The following is a 22,811-nucleotide window of genomic DNA, read 5'->3' on the forward strand; positions in this document are numbered from 1 at the left end:
AAGCTCATTTGGTGTTTTTTAACAAAACTTGTTTTGACTTGGAATCCATCATGAGAAGGTAAATGAGTTGCATTCAATATTCAAGTTAACTAAATAGTCTGAACTTTCAGAATAATAGACTATCCTAGGTTACCCCTTTAGGACCTAAGTCCACTTCAAAATTTTGATGAAAAACCCAGCACACACAGGCAAAGTGTATTGGCCCACTAATGCCACTGACAATTCATTAAAATATATAATTCCTGAAGTTGTCTATCAAAGGCTGTGGACATGGTGTGCAATACTCTAGATATGCTACACAATTCTACGAAAACTTAGTAAATGTAACCGGGCTGCTCTATGTTAACTAGAAGCTATAGATTATAAACGTATGCTGAACCCATTCACAAAACTGTCCCCCAGCCCAAATGTCATACACAAAAAAGACCGTATGCAAAGGAGACAGGGGTAAGCATGAGAAATGCCCAAGAAAATGGGCCAAGCCTCTCACCTTCATAACCTGACTTAGGGTGTCGTGCCCTGACCTGGCCAGGGGGACTTTGCCCCCTTGGATCCCTAAAAGGGACACTGGATGCCCATGTATCGCTGCATACTACACTTGGCACACATTAAACACTCGACCATTGGGTAAGCTTGTAATGACAACTACTCCATGAAGCTGGGCTAAAATTACGACCCTGACTTACAGAGTTAAAATAAGGCAATTGATATATTGCACAGGAAGAACTGCAACTGACTGGATGCATAAAATTAACCCTAGTCTGCAACAAAATTAGGAAGCCCACGGCCGCCTTTGCCGGGCATGAGGACGCTACGAAGCCAAAGGTACCAATTACTAGAAAACAGCACTAATGAATGCTCATTATTAGACAAGCAAATCCAACAAAAGGAACCACTGGCTCTTAAAACAACCATACGAACACTTAAATCACTGAGGAATACTTAAAAGCACTTATCAAATGATATTAACTCACAATTTCACCAAAAGACCCTTGATATTTCCGGATAGTTAAATGGCAGCGTTGGCTCATTCGTAGTTTTCCCGCTCTTGGGGATGAATGACTGAATTCTATGGGGTGGCAAGTGTTTAGCATCAACCTATTAACCAATCACGTTGCAGGAAAATGTAAATAAAGGAGATGGACCAATCAGCGGGCGCGAAAATAAGTTACAGAGTTGTAAAGGAACTATCTTGCCGTTGTTTTGTTATTATAAAAAATACATTGTGTTATATATCGATATAACCATATCAGAATTAGGTTTAAAAGTAACTCCTCCATTATCTTGGTATACTTTAGACATATCTTCTACATTTATGAAAAGTTGAATTTGGACATTGTACTGTTTACATTTTGAGAGAATATTCTACCATATAGCATGAAGAGATGTGTGTGTGTGTGTGTGTGTGTTTACTTAGTCATTGGGGATAAAACATAAATGATTATAGTCATTATAAGTTAGGAAAAGTACTATTCCTGAGTTATATTTTGTGATAACTAAATGGTAGCAATTTATCTTTCAAAAGACACCCTTCAATGGCAAATCTAACTGAAGATTAAAAACAACAATACAGGCATTAGGCATTTGTTGAAAACCCATCAAATGAAACTGAAGAAACATTAACAATACATAAAAGCGAACAAATGATTAAAGATTAAACGCGATTTTCATAAATACAAAAATATATTCCCATATGGAAATGAGTATGTTAAACATCACTCCATTTTCTGTTGCAAGAATTGTTGCATTAGAAATTAGTATTGACTAAATCGCTACGAGTCACGCCCATACTTAATGAGCTTTGCCAGCTCTCCTGTTAAAGTAAGAAGTGAGTAAAAATATATGATACACACAAGAGCGACAGACATGAAATAATGAGGCCTAGATGAAGCAAAGATATTGGAAAAAGGACAGCTGAACACACGGCATCTACACTATTCAATAATGTGACCCAGAGACTAAAAAGATTATATTTAAGACTGTAATGAACACATCTGTTCGAAAACAGATATCAACCGGATGAACGAAACGTTTAAGAAAACTATAAACCGTAACAAAAAAAAAATGGGCTGGTTAACTCGGCGTTATCTATAATTTATGAAGGCGTAAGCGGATTGTTGGTCAGTGAAAAAAAAAAAAATAAACTGAGAACATTTCGACATATGAATAACAATATTATCGAAAGTGGATTCGATGAAATAACCGAAGCAACCTTAAAAAACAGAAAAATTCTCGATACTCGAACAAAGAGTATTCAAATGGTTCTTCTTATTTTTGCACAGTCAGTATATCAGTGAGTTCTATTCTTTTCTGTTAGTATACTGTAAATCCCAAAGCTACTTGATCTCCAAAGAGAGTAGCAGTGTTCATTCCTTTTCGGAGTAGTTCCCACCGTGATTTAATTCTAAACTACGAACATCTATTGAAATCATTCTTGTTCATTGTTTTCATTAAATTTAACAACTCGTTTGATTATTAACAATGTTGCATGTCACTTGGAACCTCTAAGTAATTCAAGGACAATTCACATAAAAACTTTATTAATTTAACGTTCGCTTTCGGCACTGCTTACCGAGTTAATTTATTGAGTTTGTTTACGTCTGAAATATTAATGTTTCTTCTTTAGTACCTTCACTAAACAGCAACATTACAGCCTTGTGTGGACCCCATCAACGGAGATGACTTTCAAAATGTGTGCTTTCCGCATCATGTCCCCCGAGAAGAAGAAGAGGAGGTTTGTCGTCGGCTGAGACTTCTTCTTGTTGTCATTGTTGTAGAGGTCGGAGAGAACGTCCTGGAAGAAATGGGCATTAATTTTGGAAACATCGAGAAGGCCAATGACCTGCTGGTCAAGGCAGGACTTCAGCCAGTATCAAAAAGCAGCCTGCTGTTCTACTATATGCCCATGAAGGGGGCGATTTCCTACACAATGCTGGCGAGTCAGATGCTCACCCCGGAGCTGTACCAAGACGTCACCATTTTTAGATTTTTGTAAGTTCTCAGGTGGCAGGTTTAGGGGCAAAATGATTTAAAAAGTGAAAGGCGTAGATCTAGTGTACTGTCGTGATGTGCTAGGGTGATAAGTAATTAGGCAAGGCTTTTATTCTGACTGACCTGGACGAGGCCTCGACGGCCATATCAAGTTTCGGGAGAAGGCTATTATTTTGGGGATACACTTGCGGAACCCTCATCAGGGTCTATGCTTGCTGCCTTAGGGTGGTTTGCAGAACGAGGGGATCAGGCTCTAAAGCTGCTTTAGGAGGGAGGCGCCCCTTCCCTGGTCAGGGCACGGCACCCAAAGCGAGGTTAGAAATGTAAGGTCTGGTTAGGTCAGGACATGACATTCTAGGAAAGGTTAGGTTTCTTTCTTCTGGGGAACCTGTTCCCGTCGTTCCACGCTCACCCCCTGCCTTACATTACACATGTTAGGCCCCAGTCAAGGTCATAGCTTACCAGTTTACATTACGATAGGTTAGGCTGGGCAGGACCACCTGCCCCATACCCAGATCAGTAATAATAGGGCTGTACTAGAATGCAATAAAAGTTGCACAATGCTCTGACAAGTGCATAATGTTCTCACCAAGTTTTACTAACAAAGAAGGCTTATTTATACAAAAATCAAAGTCATACATTATTCTATATCTGCTTTAGTCATAGCCCTCTTGTCCAAACCCAGACTTAAGTTGAGAAACTCTAGTCGTACAAGTCCAAACTAATATGATGTTTACCTTGGCAGCCTGACCTAACGTTTATCGTGTTTATCCTGTCCACTATCATTAGTACAAGCAGACCACACATCATGGCTCTAGCAAGGTTTATTTTGTGTTTTAAATGTACACTATGCACAATTCCTGTCTTACATCATTATTTTTAGTGTGAAAAAGGATGTTTTAATTTATATTTATTTTGCTTTGGAGTAACAGATTCCACCCAGAAAAATATTGGTGGTTACAAGATAGAGTGTAACACTTTGGCATCAATATGTTCAGTAATTAAGTGATGTACTTTTCATCCATGATTTTCATGTGTTATATAATACATTTTGTATTGTAAGATGAGAAAATCAACTATAGAATATTTCCATGTTTGCATAGCCTACCTGTCACCTCACCTAATGTCCTTATAGTCCTAGTGCTGGGGCTGTGTCTTGAAATCCCATACATCCATCTATCCTGTTTGTAGCAAGAAATGTTATCCACATGTCATTAGTAATTGTTTTGTATTTATATAGTAATTAATTATGATATGTTACAGCGGGATACCCCAGTACATATCGCTAACGAATGCCTGCTTGGTTAATTCACTGACTGGAACGGCGTTGTACTTGTATTCCCGGCCTCATCTTGCAAAAGCAGCCCCAAAGGAAAGGATTCTCTTCTGGTGAGTGTTGGAAACGATTGATTTTCATTGCAGTTCTTGGTATAAAGTGCTTCAGGACATACCATAGTTATGCAAATGATGTACATGTCAGTAGTAGTTGCTTGAGAGGTATGTCATTGCTCAGCCATGTCTCATTATTAATTTGTTCGCACAAATTATGAATCCTCTTACTTTTACGAAACTGCATGACAAGGACTAGAAGTCAAATGCGGTAGTTGCTAAAACAAGCCAGGTGGTAATTAGATAACAGGTGAGATATGTCTTGCTAGAAAGAGTTCTGCCACTGTCTCATCGATCAGATTCGCATTCTTTTCCTGGCATAAAATGATGTTGAGCATATGTTTGTACAGGTATTGAGAGTTCTTTAGTGAAATTCTTCTGTAGCCTCCATCTGTTTTTTCCACATTTTTTAACTTTCCTATATCCAGTATCATCAGTCATGAAAAATATTCTGTAATTGAGGTTTCTTACTATGCTGTGGATGATTTTTTGTGTTTGTGACTTCCAGATTGAATCAACCAGCTTTTGGTTTAACAGTTTTTTTGTCAAGGTTAATTGTTATTCTTTTAAATGCTTTTTTTTTCAACTTGTAATGTAATTTACTTGACAGAGCACAAAAAAAGTTGTATATCTTGTTTGTGCCAGTTAAAACTAGTATTCCTTGTGTTTATCTTACCTCTCCAGATGAGCCAGTTATCACCTTTTTCTTTTAATTGCAAAAGCCAGTGTGAAATGCCACCCAATATGCTTATGTAGCTGACTCTTGATGAGAACATAAAAAGGATAAAGAGATATAATGATATTCAAGTAATGATAGGCAAGAATCCGAAAGAATAGAAAAATACAATTAAACGAAAATGACAACAAGAAATGATCCCCTGATGGGCATTAAAAACTGCCTTAGAGGAATATGGACTGTGTGAGCTTTTCAGAACGAAGGTATAATAAGACAGAGAAAAATCACCGTGATGTGGAGAGAAATAGGTCCAAGAATCAGTCAGGGTTGGGTCGTTAATCAGACAGTTGCCTTTGATTTATTCCTTGTGAGGAGAAAGGCTGAATCTGCAGCTTCCCAAGTATGAGTGCTGTGATCCAAATAATTGATGAATAAGAGTAACAGAACTTTTAAATATGGATAAAAAGATCTCAAAGATAAGTTGAAATAAGCTTAACATAAAAAATTGTTGAAAGCGCGAGGTTCATCTATATTTTCATTGAAGAGATTCAAGGAATTGAATTGAATCTATTCAAATAAGCCCACATGATAGGATTTGAAAGACTGGTAAAGAATTTTGAGATTAAGTGTGAACAGTAGAAGAGTACTGAGATATGTAGGCAGAAGAAATGTAGAGGGGATGGGAACAGATAGGATGATAAAGACCTCCCAGTTCATGTTTTTTTACCATGAGTGTTTGGTCCTGTCCATGATGTGATTGTTCTCTTGAGGCTCATTTAATGCTGAAACATTAAAACTCCCTATTTATGTCTCAGATATAGGAAGAAGAGTAGGTTATCTGGACACTACTACAGTTTGCATTTTCTATTGAAATGATCGCCATGGAGGGTGAGACAGGATTCAAGTTGCTATGGGTAATTTACCTAGTTTGACAATAGCTGCAAATTATCTAGGACTTTCAGGAAAAAACTAAGTATTCACCTCTGGTATAAGTAGCGTCTCGGCATTGCAAGTCTTTGATTTTGTAGAACCTGTGTGAGTCCATCAGAAAAACTACCTGGAGCCATAAACAAGTTGGAGAGGAACTTCCCCATCAGGGGCTGTGTCATTTGCCATAGGCAATGTAGTTTGGATTGTGGGCTCAACTAGACCCCAGGAAAAAAGTAATTGGTAAAGTATTGGTTTGTTTACTTATTTTTAGTGATACTTTTATGTTTTAAAGCTTGGTAATATTGTAAATGTTCTAACCTTTTTCCTTACTTTCCAGTGCCTTTGGAAGTACCATATTTAATCTTGGATCCATGTTGGCCTGGGCCTTAGGCAGCACTGTAGCCCCTGGGTCTCCAGCCCTCCGTTTCCTGATGGGGATTGGGGGAGCAGTAGGGATACTGTACGTTGGAAAACGATACGTAGCTCATGTAGACTCTCAAGTTAAAATCAAAGAGTAAGATTAGCCTTGTGAATTTGAAGTGATGATCTTTGTACATATGGTCGAATATTTTTTAATATTTTAGTAAGGATTCAGTGGACTCTCACTAAGCATTGCACAATGAAAAGTATGATTTGTAATCAAATACACTGTATTAGATAAACATTTGAGATAGTATAGTGAATGTAGGTAGCTTTTTCAAAGCATGTCCCATTCTTCTGTGACTTTCAAAGTGGATTACTCCGTGAATGTCGACATAAAATTGATAGCCTGCAATGTGCTTCCAACTAGTCTACAGCACACATTTTGTACTTGAAAAATGAAATTGCACTTTGTGCTCTTATAAACATTTGCATAGATTTATAAGGTAGCTACTTTATATAAAACAGGGAAGCTGAAGTGTAAATATGAAATCTCATGTTTTGTATAATTGTAGACTTTGAGTAGATTTCTATGAAGCTGAGAGATAAGTCCATATGACTTGGTACTATAATTATGAAATCTCATGTTTTGTATAATTAGACGATGACTAGATTTCTATAAAGCAGAGAGATAAGCCCATACGACCTGGTCTTGCTTGCACATGTTCAGCGACAATGGATTTATTGTAATCTGAGAGTGCGGTAGTGTATAATATGATAGTAAACAGACGTCTGGGATTTGGCTGTCCATCGGGTAAAACATCTATTGCTAATATTGTTGTTAATAAACAAGCCAAGTTAAAAATCTTAATTTATAGGGCTAGCCAAACACCTGTTCGAAAGATCTGACCCCAGGGGGAATGAAACAGTGACGTAATTTGAATCATTCAATTTGTTATTGTTTATGATATAGTTGAATGTTTGTCAAGAAAATTTCTTCACACGTTGACGGAGCAAATCAGTATGCTTGTAATGATATTAAAGGATAACTTGCTTTTGGTGTTATTGGAGATAAATAATACGTAACTGTTTCACGTATGAAAGGTCAAATGTTCACAAGTGTAAGCAGTTGTATTTTGATGTGATCTGTGTACTCAAATTAATTATGGATGAGGTTTTTTTTTTATGTCAGTGGATACTCCTATTTTTAACCACTTGGAAAATCTAGTGTCGTTTGCCACTGGGAAATACTTTTTTGTATATAACCATTCTTACTGATATTAGTTATTTGGATGTCCCTCTATATGCTTTACTAGCTGTCATTGACTGGTTTTGTGTACGGTATATCTGCAGTACTGATGACAGTGTATAATATTGTTAAGTAATGTTTAGGTTCTGTAGAACAACATAGGCTAGGCTGTGATTTGACATCACACAGATTTCGCCCCATTGGACAAATTTCAGTGTGGATATTGCGAATGAATTTATTTTTCATTATTGCACCCCAGTCTCACTAATGTTTTAATTCCTATTCTTTGACTTGATAAATACCCCAAGTAAAAATATATTTTCATTTGTTGTTCTATGATGTTTTTATGGAAATACTGTATTTTTCATGTTTTACTTCCTATATTTATGTTTTTATGGAAATACTGTATTTTTCATATTTTAATTCCTATATTTTTCTTGGATGAATAGCACAAGGAAAGATATTTCATTGTCAGTTGTTGTAGTTTTGTGTTTTTTGGAAATACTGTATACTAAAGCCATTCATTGATATCTACCTAAGTCAAGAACAAGTCTGTGATCATTGGCATGCATTATTAATAAACAAACTTTGCTGTACAGCAATAATGAAATGGATGTTTTTAATTTTCCTATTTTATTCAAGTAGGAGCACTTGAATCCTACATATAGACCATGGCAGGATTTGCCCTTCCACGGAAGGTTAATATATTGGTGCAATGTAAAGTTTAACAAGTTTGACGGCTAAGTAAGAAATGAGGGGAGAAGACGCATGAAAAGTAAAAACAATATTGTCACTTCTTGACACAACGTGCACAAGTGCGCAAGAAATTAATAAACTCACTTCAAACCCAAGTCTATATTTAGGTCAATCACGAGCTAAAGAACCTTGGGAGGAGAAAGCTATTATAGTATGCCAGAGCTTGGAACTGTAGATTATAGGCCTATGTATATATATCGTAAATATATATTTTTTTTATGCAGGAATTTTATGAGGTAGAAACCGGTTTTTCAAGTTTGTCCTTCAAGGCTTGTCCCGATGATTCCTAGTAAAAAATGATTAAGTTAAAACTACAGCGATTGTTCCCCGGAATCACAATGTCTACATAAGATATTATTAGTTGCAACATGGTGTTCCTCGCCATCACTCTGCAGTATGTGTACTTAATCACGTGAATGTGACAAATGCGTATATGGCACGTAGGTCATCGACCATTGTCATGTTGCTATGTATTGTATTTCATACTTTAAAAACGCCGTATAAGTACATTTTGTCCAGTGGTTATATTTGGTTTAAGAAAGGATATAAATATGTAAAATACATCGTCGAATGACAGGAATCTAATCACAATCACTTCTACTTAGACCAAATGCTGCAACAAGTATGCGAATCAAGAGTATATTTTGTTTTGAAGTGTATTCCATTATTCGCCTACTTTTAGAATGAAATTAATTAACGACAGTAGCGCTGCAGTGATGTTCAGCGGAACAATTTACAAATGATAAATCACTAAAATATGAGATTTTCGAGTAGAATAATAGATAGACGTGGACATCTTACGTCAGCCAGCGGCGTAACGTAATCGATGGCAACTGCAAAGGATGTTTGTGGCCGCCTAGTAGTGATAAAACTTATCACTCAACCAGTGAGCTTAACTTAACGTTACGTTTGTGATATTAATAACGTCTATAAATTATGTGGTAATAAACGAATGTACAATTTATCACTAGTGACAACTTGCAGTCTATCGGTTTAGGTGAGTAAAAATTGCAACAGTACGTAATTTGGTGGCAGTAATTGTGATACTGAGACTTAGGCAGGTGAAATGTGAATTGGTGATCGTGGCTTTAATATGGCTTTTAATGACGCTAATTTCTACCTCTAGATGAGAAAGCAATATTATAAAGGCTGAAACTAACTCATCTTTGATGATACTTGTTAAAATGTTACCGTGGCAACAATTTTCCCCGTTTGTCAGTTGATGGTATTTGGTTGCAACTTGTAGTAGTAGTGATAAAAACGCGTCTTTGAAACGGCTCCATGCATGATCACATCAGCCTGTTTGTGTGTTTGTTTTAATATAGTGTAGATTTCCTGTGGCCCAACACTTTTATATGAATCTTTCATCCTCTCTTGCTCAGTGTCTAGCATAGCAATCTGACTTTAAATAGAAATTCTATATTAGCCGGGTTTCATCTTCCTGTGAATCAGCTACGTGTATGCCATTCAAACACATTTTCTCGAGTTGCGAATGAATGAAACATGAAATTTTGGCTATTAAGCGGGTATTTTCAGTCATTCAGCGCTTATCTGGAGGCTTGAATTACCACGAATTGGTAACCGTACCAATAACTTTCAATCTGGTATACCAGTAAAAGTTGTTTTTGCCAGTAAATTCAAACTAAAATGAGCAGGTGAAAAAAGGCTCTATTCAGAACAGCATTTAGCAGGCGTATATGTTGTCCGTTGTGGTTTGTTTACATTTCTGAGCTGACCATATAGCATCAACTCTGCATTAGTAATTTCTACGTCCTGTTTTTGTAGGCCGTAACGTCTTTGGACAGAAATGATTTTATAATCGTTATTCCTTCGTATCAGTGCCACATATGCGTCAATATTCTTCCGTTAGCAGTCCAAGACTACTTATGAAGAGTTTTAACACAATTCCCATTTTGGTTTTAATCGACGTTCTTCCTGTACGAGATATTCGTGTAAGATAAGCTAGCTTGTAGATCAGATCTATAGTGAACGAACTCTTGGCTGCTGGGGTACCCTCTAATTACTAATATGCCAATAATTATTTTGATTATTTTAAGACTTGTCAGGATTCTTATATCGTCACGAATATGTAAATACAACGTCCAGCAAACAATGAATTCCCGATTCCTTGACATGTTGGGAACTTTTTCCACTGAAAATGCTTATAGTGGAAAAACATATCCATAAACTTAATGGAATCGAGATTTCAAGAACTAAGTGGAGTCTAGTCGTTGTATTAACATAGGTCTAGTGGATTTAAGGAGTAAATTTCATGTAACTTTACTTTCAAGGGCGAACTGCAGTTTGATTCGTCAAAGGGAAATGCAAAGCTGGGTACAACTCTAGGCTGAAAAAGGGGCAGAACAGAATCACAGAAATGGAATGGAACCAACTTCTATCAGTCCTCTGGATCCTGGCTTTCCAGACTGCAGCAATCTCAGGGAAGCTGCTACAGAAACCTCTTTCAGGTGACAACTTTCTGAAGGGGGATTCAGACGCCTCCGTTAGCTGTCCCTGCGAGGACGAACTCCTGTGCCTGCCGCTGGAGGAGGCAAGGAGGAGGAATGCTTCTGCGTCCCACGTCAAGGAGTACTTGAGGAAGTCAGAGAGAAAAGAGGTAAAGTTGACGTTGCTGTTCTAGGTTAGGCCTACATGGGTCCTTGCGCCTATTAGCGGTTCAGAAACTGAGATGAAAAATGAAAAGGTGAATGGGAGGCCTTGTGTAGGAGCCTAGACTTAGACCTCAGCGAGATAACTGCCAGTAGTATTGTAATTTGTTATTAATGCTATTATAATTGACTTTTTATTCATTATGTGGGTTGGTGGAAAAAGCAAAATATTTCAAACCAAAACATTTAGTAATTTTTTTAAATTGGGAATTTGGTGAGTTCTTGCACCCAGGTGAACATAAAATGAAAATGACCTTAGTTCAAATGAAATGAGTGAATTAGGTGCATATGCAGTGATTAATGTATCAGAAATAACTGCGATTACTTGCGGAAATCCACATTACCAGTTAATATTTGCAGTGGTTAATTTCTTAAAAGAAATAGCTTTGATTATGAGTGGACATTCACTGTCTCAGTTTAAATGAAATGACTCGATTAGGTGTGCTGTGAAAATAGTCTTAGAAATACGTTCGGTCATTAGCTGGAATGAACTATTTAGGTTTAAGAATAGAACAGAATACAGAATTTAGGCCAAAGGCCAAGCGCTGGGACCTATGAGGTCATTCAGTGCTGAAACGGAAATTGACAGTGAAAAGATTTAAAAGGTATAACAGGAGGAAAATCTCAAAGCAGTTGCACTACGAATCAATTTCAGGAGAGGGCTAAGTTAAGTAAGATGGAAGAAAGGGAATATGAACGGAGGTGCAGTGAAAGGAATGAAAGGGGTTGCAACAGCTGTAAGGGCCCAAGGAAGAGACGCTGCAAAGACCCTTAAGTAATACCTACAGTGCACCGCATGAGGTGCACTGACGGCACTAACCCCCTGCAAGGATTTCCGTCTAAGCGAAATAACAGAATTAACGTCTCAGAAATGACCTGATATGACCTCTTGATATGACCTCCTACAGGTGTTCGCCTTCGTCCTCAAGTGTGACATTAACATCTGGTCCAAATTCGACTGGACGAGACTGACGACGGTCGCACTGGCTGGGTTTTACGAAGCTGACCTCGTCTGCCACGCCCACCGAAATGGGGTCAAGGTGGTCAAATTAGGTGAGGCTGTGAGAGCATCATAAAGGGCACCGAGTTATTACCATTCCGACTGATTCTTTTTTAAAAAGTTTTTCGACTAAGTATACCACAAAATTTCAGGCGTAGATGCTATGCATTGGTACCCTAAAGGAATTCTCCTTGCATTTTAATGTTTTACTTACATTTTTATCTATTCATTTATTAATTTGTCGAGTTATTTTATCTTTTCTTTCTTTATTTCCTGTTACCTTCTGTTACTTCTTTCTAATGAACGCCATAATCGTTGTAAGCTTGAATTTCAAGTCACGTGGCCCCCGTGGTGGGCTTGTTCCATATGAATAGGGTTCATCTTCCTAATAATAATAATAATAATAATAATAATAATAATAATAATAATAATAATAATAATAATAATAATAATAATAACATGATATTCTGGTTAATTTAAACATACCCTCTGAGTTGGCTTAAATTTCAAAATAATACTTTGAATTCTATAGGTAATTATATTATTTCGTCATTTTTTGTGCTCTTGTTTATTTTGACAACAGAACTACTGGCTGTTAAGGTTGACGTGGTTTAAAGCCTCTGAATTTTGTATTGTGCATTTTCTAAAAAAACATGAAAGTTACCACAAGATGAATCCTGCATTCTATTGACGACCATTTATACAGCCTGTTTTTTTTTTTTCCTTTTTTAAGTTAATGCACTATGCCATTCCTCAGGTGACATACCCACTAGCGACCTGCCTAACCCGGAAGCCAGGTCAGACTGGGTCAAATTGCAAGCAAGCGACGTTGCTCTCAAGTTCATGGACGGAATCAACATTGATTACGAAGACGCCATTGAAAATGGATCCTCTGAGCAAGAGGGACTGACCTCCTTGGTTAAAGAAACTGCAGAAGTTTTTCACCAGGTTCTTCCAGGATCACAGGTAAGAAGAAGCACCAGGTCTCACGGAGGTGTCTTGAAGATAGTTCACAGGTGTATCTAAGTCCCAGATGTTTGTAAGAGGCATCGTCAAATCAGTCAAGTCTTGAATAGTTATTCTTCTTCCCATCAGATCAGTCAAGTCTTGAATAACGATTCTTCTCTCCATCAAATCAGTCAGGTCTTGAATCAAATCGAGTCTTCGATTCTTCTTCCCATCAAATCAGTCAGCTCTTGATTAGAGATTTTTCGATGTCCACAGGTATCGTTTGACGTAGCCTGGAATGCTGGAGGTGTAGACGGTCGTTTCTACGACTACAAGGAGATCGGCAACTATTCAGACCTTCTCTTCATTATGGCCTACGACGAACAGAGCCAAATTTTCGACCAGCCCTGCAGTGCTAGGTAAGAGACCTCGAGGAACTCAGCTACTGGCTGTTCTATGAGCAAGAGCCCGTGCTGGCATGAGGCCAGCTCGGTCAAAAACAACAACAAGACCTCGAATCATTCTGCAGTTTTGTCATGCGTGTATCATCATCAGATTTAATGATGGTAATAATTACCATGATTTCATTAGTACGAGTTGATTTATGCTCAAAACTAGAAAAAAACATTTTTGCGTTTAATCTTGATTGTAGAAGTGAAGTCATTTTAAACCAGTTTAATGGTTGCTGATGGGTACAAGCGCTGTGACCTATGGGGTCATTCAGCTTTGAAAATAATGCTGAAACAATTGATAGGAGAGGGTTGAGGAAAGTGAAATGGAAGAAAGAGAAAATGAACAGAGGTATAGTGAAAGGAATGAAAGGGGTTGCAGCTAAGAGTCGAAGGTATGTGGGCCAGTGTTGTCAGTGTACCTCATGCAGTGCACTGTAGGCTTTATTTAAGGTTCATTGCAGCGTCCCTTCGATCCCTAGCTGCAACCCCCTTTCATTCCTTTTAGTGTTCCTCCGTTCATTTTCTCTTTCTTTCGTCTATCTGTCCACCCTCTCCTAACAATTGTTTCAACATTATTTTCAGCGCTGAATGACCTCATAGGTCGCAGCGCTCGGCCTTTGGCCTAAAGTTTGTATTTGTACCAGAGTAGCCCTACGGCAGTGAAAGTAAGTCACGAGTCTTTGTTGACATTTCAGACCGAACTCCGGCGTCTACAAGACTTCTGCAGGCATCAAATCTTACTTGGACCTCGGAATCCCTCCCGAGAAGCTGATTCTTGGGGTACCTTGGTATGGCTACGACTACCCATGTCTGGAACTGCTGGAGGTGAGTTGATTGGTATATGTATCATGAAGTGTCACAGGGATGATTAATGATAGGAATTAAACTGTCTATCAGTTTGATGAATTCGTGGAGAGAAGAATGTGGCAGTGGTGTTTCCACTCATCTGGTCTGACAGTTTTGTCAATTTTAACTCTTAATATCACAACCAGACCCATGAGCGCTGTGCTCGGTACCAGCTCCATTGGAATGAATGCTAAAACACAGACAAAAGACAGAAAATATCTCGGGACCAGTAAATTTGAGATAGATTCTAGTATGATTTTCCTATTAGGCATATTAAAGAGACTTAACAGCACAGCACAGGACAGCACAAAAACTCCAGTATCAAGTTATGGTGAAATAATACTGGCAATGTCAGGGAGGTAACACAGTACAGTGCTTGAAAGTAACCCTATATATGAACACTTGGCGTCTCAGATTTCAGCCAGTTTTCCCTTTATCTTCTTTACGGATGCAAAGTTTAAGGTGATTTCCAGTATAAGAAAGAAATATTCTATAAGAGGGCCCTCTCAGTTTTCAGTTACTCTTCTGAATCTCAGAAAGATCCCGCTGAGAATTCAAACTGTGTAGGTCCATTCCACACGAAATTTAAGGAGTCTTGGTTGTTTTTAAGGGAACTTCATGTTTTTTTACATAATTAAAGGTGATTATGCCCTGTATTTTTTTAAGTTAAAGGTGATTACCAGTATGCAATTCCCCCCAAAAGCTGAAGTAACTGCTTTTCCTATTCTTGTGGCATTTTTCTGCTTGAACACACTTGTAAAATTTCTGGCTAAAAGAGCTTACATGTTGATCCACTGACAACCATTTTCACTCTCCTTACATACAGTACATTTTCCTGCAGAGTATACTGTCAGAGGGCTAATGACCAAGTGGACAATACTAAAGTTTTGGCACTGTCACTATGCAGACCCAGGAAAAGGGCTGTCTTAAAGAAGTAGTTTCTTTCAGTCTGTGAAAGCCCACTAGATACAGCAACAACTGGGAATCTGTTCATGTTGAGAGGTTTAAAGCATTAATTTCAGACTTTTCTATCAGTACTCAATTTCTGCACAGGCTTCTCACCTTTAAATTGAACTTCTAACTAAACAAAGTTTGACTTCAGTACTGAGACTGTCAAATGTAGTTTTCAGTATGACTGACTTAAAAACTTTGAAGTCTTTGAGCATCCTCACACTAGTCTTACTTCGCATTATTGCCTTCCAGGGGATGGTAGGATATGCTAATGAGTCATTATTTAACCTTCTTTATCAGATGCTTCACTGGTCTGGCCCTCTAACAAGTGGCAAGATGGGATAAGTAGAAGAGACTCTTTAATGCAGACTACACTTGAACATCTAATATACCCCATATCCTTAAATAAATCTTACTGTACTGTGCATTTCCTTGCACTGACCTGAAGAACTGATCATAATTTCACTTTGATCTGACGTCATTCTTTTTTTAATTCTTTGCATCCAGGATGGAACATGCTTGATAAAAGAGGTACCCTTTAGAGGAGCCAATTGTAGTGATGCTGCCGGGAAGGAGTACCCTTACAGCTACATGATTGCGACGAGGAAGAAGTACCAAGCGGAGTACCACTGGGATAAGAACACGTTGACTCCTTACTATTCGTTCAAGGTGGGTGAAGCTGTGGTTCCAGGACTGCCTAGAAATCTCACAGTATGGCTTTATGCGGAATGTTTACAAAAATGGTTTATATAAAATGCTTATTGTGCTTGCTGGAATATGCATTAGTCTTGTATGATCTGCATTGCTATATAGACGTGAATCATGGTATGCCCTGTAAGGGGTTAGTGTCGTCAGTGCACCTCATGCGGTACACTATAGGCAATTACTTAAGGTTCTTTATAGCGTACCTTCGGCCCCTAGCTGTAACCCCTTTCATTCCTTTTACCGCTGTGCCTCCTTTCATATTCTCTTTCTTCCATCTTCTCTCAACCCTCTCCTAACAATTGATTCATTGTGCAACTGCTTTGAGGTTTTCCTCCTGTTACACCGTTCGAACTTTTTACTGTCAATTTCCGCTTCAGTGCTGAATGACCTCATAGGTCCCAGTGCTTGGCCTTTGGCCAAAATTCCATATTCAATTTAATTCGATGCGAATCATGGTATGACAGTGAAATTTCATTTAAGTTTCATCGATCTGCGAATAAAGCTTGTAGAAGAATGTTAGGAATCAGACCAGGAAATTACAATACTTCCAAATGTAGATGAGATAAAGATAAAGGGGAGAATGAGATGGTTTGGACATGCCCTTCGCACCACCCCGGGGAGAACAGCATGTGATACTGTCAGATGTACTCCAGTGAAAAACCCAGACCTACTTTGATGAGGCTATGAGGTATGAGGCTGGAAATGATTAGACAAAAAGCAGTTCTCAGCTACTTGATATTCAAGCTTTGGCTCTCTTGGGTTTGTGTTCATTAAGTGTTCCATTAATTTGCATGTATACTCACTTAAGATCATAATGAAGGGTCACACTTAATTTAAATTATATTCTACTTGACGCCCTGAAAGTATTTCAACCTTGTACGCCAAGTAAATTGGGGCATTTGTTAGTGTTGCCATACTGTCCCGACCTAGTTGACAGGAGTACCAGTTCTGCTATCTGGGGTCATGAATTCATCTTGTGCGACTTGTTTGGTTCCAGAAGCCAGGTGGTGACCATGTAACCATGTCCTCGGGTAGGATCTCGAGACCTCACATGGACCAGAGTATCATCAGTTTCCACTTTCGTAGAATGTATTGGTTCAATTCATTTCGAGCTATAAGCCATTCAGGTCCAACTCTTTTTCAGTCACAAAGAAAGCTCTAGCAGTTGGTATGTTTTTTTTTTTTTTTTTTTGTACACGGTTCACAAAGTTCTTAGTCCAGCATGTTAGAAATCACGTGTAGAACTCTTGGATATTCTTTCTTGAACTCCCAGAAGTGTAGGTCAGGATATTATTTCCTGAACTTCCAGAAGTGTAGGTCAGGATATTCTTTCTTGAACTCCCAGAAGTGTAGGTCAAGATATTCTTTCTTGAACTCCCAGTAGTGTAGGTCAGGATATTCTTTCTTGAACTCCCAGAAGTGTAGGTCAGGATATTCTTTCTTGAACTTGCAGAAGTGTAGGTCAGGATATTCTTTCTTGAGCTCCCAGAAGTGTAGGTCAAGATATTCTTTCTTGAACTCCCAGTAGTGTAGGTCAGGATATTCTTTCTTGAACTCCCAGAAGTGTAGGTCAGGATATTCTTTCTTGAACTCCCAGAAGTGTAGGTCAGGATATTCTTTCTTGAGCTCCCAGAAGTGTAGGTCAGGATCTTCTTTCTTGAACTCCCAGAAGTGTAGGTCAGGATATTCTTTCTTGAGCTCCCAGAAAAGTAGGTCATCTCCCAATCAATGGAGTTTTCAGGGTATGATTTGCTTTTTAATGTTCACACATTGCTATCAAGACAAGACCCTCTTTTCAACCTTACTGCAGATAGTGTAGCATAGGCTTTGAGTAGATTAGCTAAGGTATTCTGTGAATGTGACCCGAGTTCTCCTTATGTATCTCATTCACAAGTGTCAAAGTATTATCTAGGATGTTCTGGCACTAGCTTGAACATGCTGAAAAGTACTTTCTCAGTGTATCGTACTTCCTTATGCCAAGAGCAAGAAATAGGAACAAGTTCTCTGATCAACCTTCAATGGCCATACACCTTGATTTCATGTCTTCAGTTTTACCTTTTCAATTTATTTCTTATCTCAATTTCCTTGTCATAATTGAGAAAATGTGTTGTATCTTTATTTTTCAGGATGAATCTAGCCAGTATCGCCAGATGAGATACGACGACGCCAGAAGCCTAGTTTACAAGTACGTCTTAGCCGTGGCATCGGGACTTCGAGGAGTTGGGATGTGGACAGCTAACTTCTTAGACTACTCTGACTCTTCAACGGCTGTAGAACAGCAGAGCCAGATGTGGGGACTCCTGCCTTAAGTGACTGACACTGGCATTTTCAGCTGTTGAGGTTCTTGCAGTAGTGCCCCAATTCTGTGATCTGAAGAGTCTTTCCATTTTTCATTGTTATGTAGATACGTGTTTACAAATTGGCAAGAACTGTAGCCAGCGTGTGGTAAGAAGGTTATATTACAAATAAGAATGTTGCCAAAAGGCGAGGTGTCCACTGGATGGAAAACAGACTGAGATCTCACGGACATAGGTGGTTTGGACATGTGATGAGAAGTGATAGGGGGAATGTTAGTCAACAAAAAGTTATAGATATGGAAGCAGCACCAAGAGCAACAATAGGAAGGCCCGGGAAATCCCTGAAAAAGTGAGTAGTAGAAGACTTAGACCAGCTGGGAATCCAGGCAAGATGCCCACAAGACAAAAAAGACAGCTGAGAGAACTCTCTCTAGCAATCTGCACCAGAAGCACAAACCATCATAATCATTTACTCATCTAATAAGTTGTCAGATCAAAAACCGAATCTTCAAGTAGAAAATTTAAAAGAAATCGGATGACAAGCATTGCAAGCAGACACAGAAATGCTAATGAATTTAATAATAATCACTAAGGAGAATGAATTTAAGTTAATAGAACACTTTAGAACTGAGATGTTGATAGACTGTTTTTACCCAGAAGCAGAGAAGAAAACCCCAGTCTCAGCGAATACGAAAATATTATGGTTGCACTAAAAAAAAAATCAAATAAAAAAAGTGAAGCCTTTTGTTTGCAAGCCTTTGTCCACATGTCAGCAGTTGTAATTATATTTTTAATGAAGGGAATTAGAGGATCGTTATCATGTTGGCAAACATAATCATCATTAATGGAATTATTTAAGGTTGTTATCATATTACACGTGAATTCTGTATTCTACATTGTATGGATCAAACACTTGTATAGAAGCTTTCATATTAATATGAAATTTTGTAGCCAACGTCACGATTCTTGAAGATTTGTTTGTACGTCGGGTTTCTGAAATATTTTCCATTACACAGTATTTTGCATGTGCTCCGCACAAGTATTATTTGTTATAGTCAGTGTATCTTTACTTTTTGTAACTAAGAAATTGTAAATGTGCCATCATTAAATAGTTTTCTCAAATGGTATTTTATTAGACATGACTGATTGATCAATTTATGCGACTGGCGTTTTGCTCGTGACATTCAGACACTCAGCACGATCTGGCCTTAGCACTGTGCTGATTAGATCAAGTCCAGAAGTCCACACCAGGCGTCTAATTCTCTGTAACACCTCACCACAATCATGGAATGCCTGCCTTTGGACAAGAGTCCATACTGGCATAAGACCACCTCAGACTGAACCAACCAACTGCCATTGGTAAAAAAAAAAATTCAGTCCTCTTAGGTATAAACTTTTATGAACTGAAATTCCATACAAAGAGCATAACTGATTTTCTTCTCCTTCGCAGCTTAATCCTTAGTCGGGGTCGCCGTTTCTAAGGAATCTAATCGGCTGTTTCCATCTTGCATGGCTCATTTCGTAATTAATTTTGGGAAAAGTTTTAGGTAGAAGGCGCCCACCCCAGCTGATTACAGCTTCTAGAGGAGGGCAGCGCAGGAAATTTTCATTATCATTATTATTTTTTATTATTATTATTATTATTATTACAGGTAACTTTACTAAGACAGCAAATTTATTATTATTATTATTGGAGAAACAAATCCACAGTTATGTATATATATATATATATATATATATATATATATATATATATATATATATATATATATATATATATATATATATATATATATATATATACATATATTTAAAGATAAATCTGTACAGATTTATCTTTAAATATATGTACATAACTAATGATTTGTTATTTCATTTTAAGATTCGTGCTACTATAATAAGTATTATTATTATTATTATTATTATTATTATTATTATTATTATTATTATTATTATTATTATTATTATTATTATTATTAGCCATCTAGCAAAGCATCAGAGAGACGCCGAATCAATCGAAATGTTTCTCCTGAAGATCAGTTCCTGAAGATCAGTAACGACTCAAGGTCCTCGAAAGTAACGATTTCTTTCAATTTATACGAGCTCAGGGCGACTTCGCACGGCGAATGGATGACATGGATGGCATTACAGAGGTCAATAAGCTTCCCCAAAAAAACCCGGATGACAACTGGAGTCAATGATAATGGCGGGACAAAGCGATGTCTTGTTGCAATTGATATCTTTTATTTTTTTTTTTGATGTTAAGAAGATGAAAGTAGGTTATGGGCAATTTGGTTATTGGTCGACTTTTTTTTTTTTTGTTGGTGGGAGTTTTTTCATAATGTATTGGTTCGGCTTTTTTTTTTTTTTTATTTTTTTATACAGCAGGACACGGCACGTATCTAAATTGAATAATAATAATAATAATAATAATAATAATAATAATAATAATAATAATAATAATAATAATAATTTGCTGTCTTAGTAACTTACCTGTAATAATAATAATAATAATAATAATAATAAATAATAATAATAATAATATCATATTAAAAAGCATTTATACTGAAATTTTATAATTACACATGCATTTATACTGATCCATTTTTATAATATAAATATATATACATACATATATATATATATATATGTGTGTATATATATAGATTTATAAATAAATATATATATAAAATATATATATATACTTTATATATATACATACTGTAGATTTATTTATATATATATATATATATATATATATATATATATATATATATATATATATATATATATATATATGTGTGTGTGTGTGTGTGTGTGTGTGTGTGTGTGTGTGTGTATTTTCAGACCGTTATCTATTCTGAAAGATAAATCAGCTTCTGTACTTAAATTTCAGGGGACCTCTCGCTGCCTGTCACGAATTCTCAAATCGATTTATCATAACAATAAGGAAATCGAAAGCACGAGCGTCAAAGAAATATAAGGGCAGGTCGCACCAGGAATAGAATATGTAATAGGTCGTCCTAGGAATGGGATATGTAACAGGTCCTACTAGGAATGGAATATGGATTTCAGGCTTTAACACCATGGGCTGGAAAGGCCGTACTAAGTCATCCATGGTCGTATATATTTACATCTCGACTCTGTATTCATCTTCTTCTTCTTCTTCTTCTTCTTCATCTTCTTCTTCTTCTTCTTCTTCTTCTTCTTCTTCTTCTTCTCCTCCTCGCTCGATATTAATGGGCACAAGGAGAAGCTCCGCTCTCGGAATAATGACATTATCAATACCCAATGGCACTCTGATGATACCCTCGATAATTACAGCAATTACGAAACTACTGCTACTGCTGCGTGACGCTCATAATTACGATTATGATAATGATGATGATGATGATGATGTGATGTGATGATTATGATGACGATGATAACAACGGTTGCGCGGGAAATGATAATTCTTCACGACGAGAGAGAGAGAGAGAGAGAGAGAGAGAGAGTGAGTGAGGGTTCCCTGATGTGATCCTGACTAAGCTATCTGTCTATCTTATCTCTCTATCTCTTTATCTCTCTATCTGTCTATCTATCTTTCTTTCTTCTCGAAAGAATGTATGGGGCCTTTCGAGTTTTTTCTTTATTATTATTATTATTATTATTATTATTATTATTATTATTATTATTATTATTATTGTTCTACCTATCTATCTATCTATCTATCTATCTATCTTTACGAAAGGATTTATGGGACTTTGAGAGTTTATTATTATTATTATTATTATTATTATTATTATTATTATTATTATTATTATTATTATTATTATATCTACAAACCTTCCTTGTCATCGCAAAGCATCATTATGATTTCTGATCGAGAGAAGGAACTGGCGTCGCAGCCCGCAGGTCTGCGACTTTTTTGAAAGCGAAAACGATCAGAGCCGAGCAGGTGAAACCTCAATTCACACTTGAACATTTGTCACCGAATCGTGAAGAGTTTCTTTAAATGCAGCATAAAAGCATATGAGTGGGATAGTTTTTTTAATAAAGATAACAACAAAGAGAGCTTTAACTATGACAAAAGACAATCGGTTGAAGCTTTGGTCTTTAGAAGGAGATACATGAAATCTACCGGAATTTTTCCACCTGAAATGTGCAAATATGTAATTATCTCAGTCACCGTGGAAAGTGGAGATTGCTACATCTGGTAGATTGAGAGACAAAATAAGCGTCGAATTGAGTAACTTTGCAAGTTGGGTGGGTATATATTTTTTATAATTGGGAAATAAAAAAGTATTATAAAGGATAAAAGCTTATTAGTGGAATAATATTTCTAAAAATAAAAAAAACAATAAAATGACAATTGCTTTACATATATTTCGCACCGAGTTGGACAAATTTGTTAAATGAGTGAATATATATTATTTTTAATTGGGAAATAAAAAAAAAATATTATAAAGGATAAAAAAGCTTATTAGTGGAATAATAATATTTATAAAAATCAACAAATCAAAAGAGCGCTTTAAATTTGACAACAGACAATTGGTTTACGCATATTTTACGTTTCACACCGAGTTGGACAAATTTGCTAAATGAGTGAGTAC

General features: G+C 37.0%; 3 protein-coding genes across 4 annotated transcripts in view; 2 read left to right on the top strand and 1 right to left on the bottom strand.

Moving 5' to 3' along the window:
* LOC136848714 (cell division cycle-associated protein 7-like) overlaps positions 1–22,811 on the bottom strand; it is a 42,817-nt gene that overhangs the window by 8,647 nt on the left and 11,359 nt on the right. The window contains 1 exon segment of the mRNA XM_067121276.1: positions 2,630–2,794. Coding sequence (XP_066977377.1) covers positions 2,630–2,648 — 19 coding nt within the window. The 5' untranslated portion in view covers positions 2,649–2,794.
* On the top strand, positions 2,788–8,205 carry LOC136848768 (uncharacterized). The gene is made up of 3 exons (XM_067121400.1): positions 2,788–2,991; positions 4,255–4,380; positions 6,324–8,205. Exons 1-3 carry the CDS (start codon positions 2,804–2,806, stop codon positions 6,502–6,504), a joined length of 495 nt encoding a protein of 164 aa, XP_066977501.1. The 5' UTR covers positions 2,788–2,803; the 3' UTR covers positions 6,505–8,205.
* Positions 8,771–19,341, top strand: LOC136848626 (di-N-acetylchitobiase-like). Of its 2 annotated transcripts, none has more exons than XM_067121060.1 (8): positions 8,771–9,348; positions 10,643–10,968; positions 11,929–12,073; positions 12,778–12,986; positions 13,245–13,387; positions 14,116–14,245; positions 15,725–15,886; positions 18,049–19,341. In XM_067121060.1, exons 2-8 carry the CDS (start codon positions 10,729–10,731, stop codon positions 18,229–18,231), a joined length of 1,212 nt encoding a protein of 403 aa, XP_066977161.1. In that variant the 5' UTR covers positions 8,771–9,348; positions 10,643–10,728; the 3' UTR covers positions 18,232–19,341. The 2 variants fall into 2 exon arrangements, with proteins under 2 accessions (XP_066977161.1, XP_066977248.1); XM_067121147.1 differs by having other exon boundaries at positions 9,165–9,237.

Source organism: Macrobrachium rosenbergii, chromosome 1 (assembly GCF_040412425.1).
Source record: "Macrobrachium rosenbergii isolate ZJJX-2024 chromosome 1, ASM4041242v1, whole genome shotgun sequence".
Classification (NCBI taxonomy): Eukaryota; Metazoa; Arthropoda; class Malacostraca; order Decapoda; family Palaemonidae; genus Macrobrachium; species Macrobrachium rosenbergii.

What these genes read in the sequence shown, in the direction of transcription:
- LOC136848768 (XM_067121400.1), top strand. Translation starts at nt 2,804, where the DNA reads ATGGGCATTAATTTTGGAAACATCGAGAAGGCCAATGACCTGCTGGTC. An exon ending in GTCACCATTTTTAGATTTTT is followed by an intron (nt 2,992 to 4,254) that starts GTAAGTTCTCAG and finishes GATATGTTACAG; the next exon opens with CGGGATACCCCAGTACATAT. An exon ending in AAGGAAAGGATTCTCTTCTG is followed by an intron (nt 4,381 to 6,323) that starts GTGAGTGTTGGA and finishes CTTACTTTCCAG; the next exon opens with TGCCTTTGGAAGTACCATAT.
- LOC136848626 (XM_067121060.1), top strand. Translation starts at nt 10,729, where the DNA reads ATGGAATGGAACCAACTTCTATCAGTCCTCTGGATCCTGGCTTTCCAG. An exon ending in GGAAGTCAGAGAGAAAAGAG is followed by an intron (nt 10,969 to 11,928) that starts GTAAAGTTGACG and finishes GACCTCCTACAG; the next exon opens with GTGTTCGCCTTCGTCCTCAA. An exon ending in CTCCTTACTATTCGTTCAAG is followed by an intron (nt 15,887 to 18,048) that starts GTGGGTGAAGCT and finishes TTTATTTTTCAG; the next exon opens with GATGAATCTAGCCAGTATCG.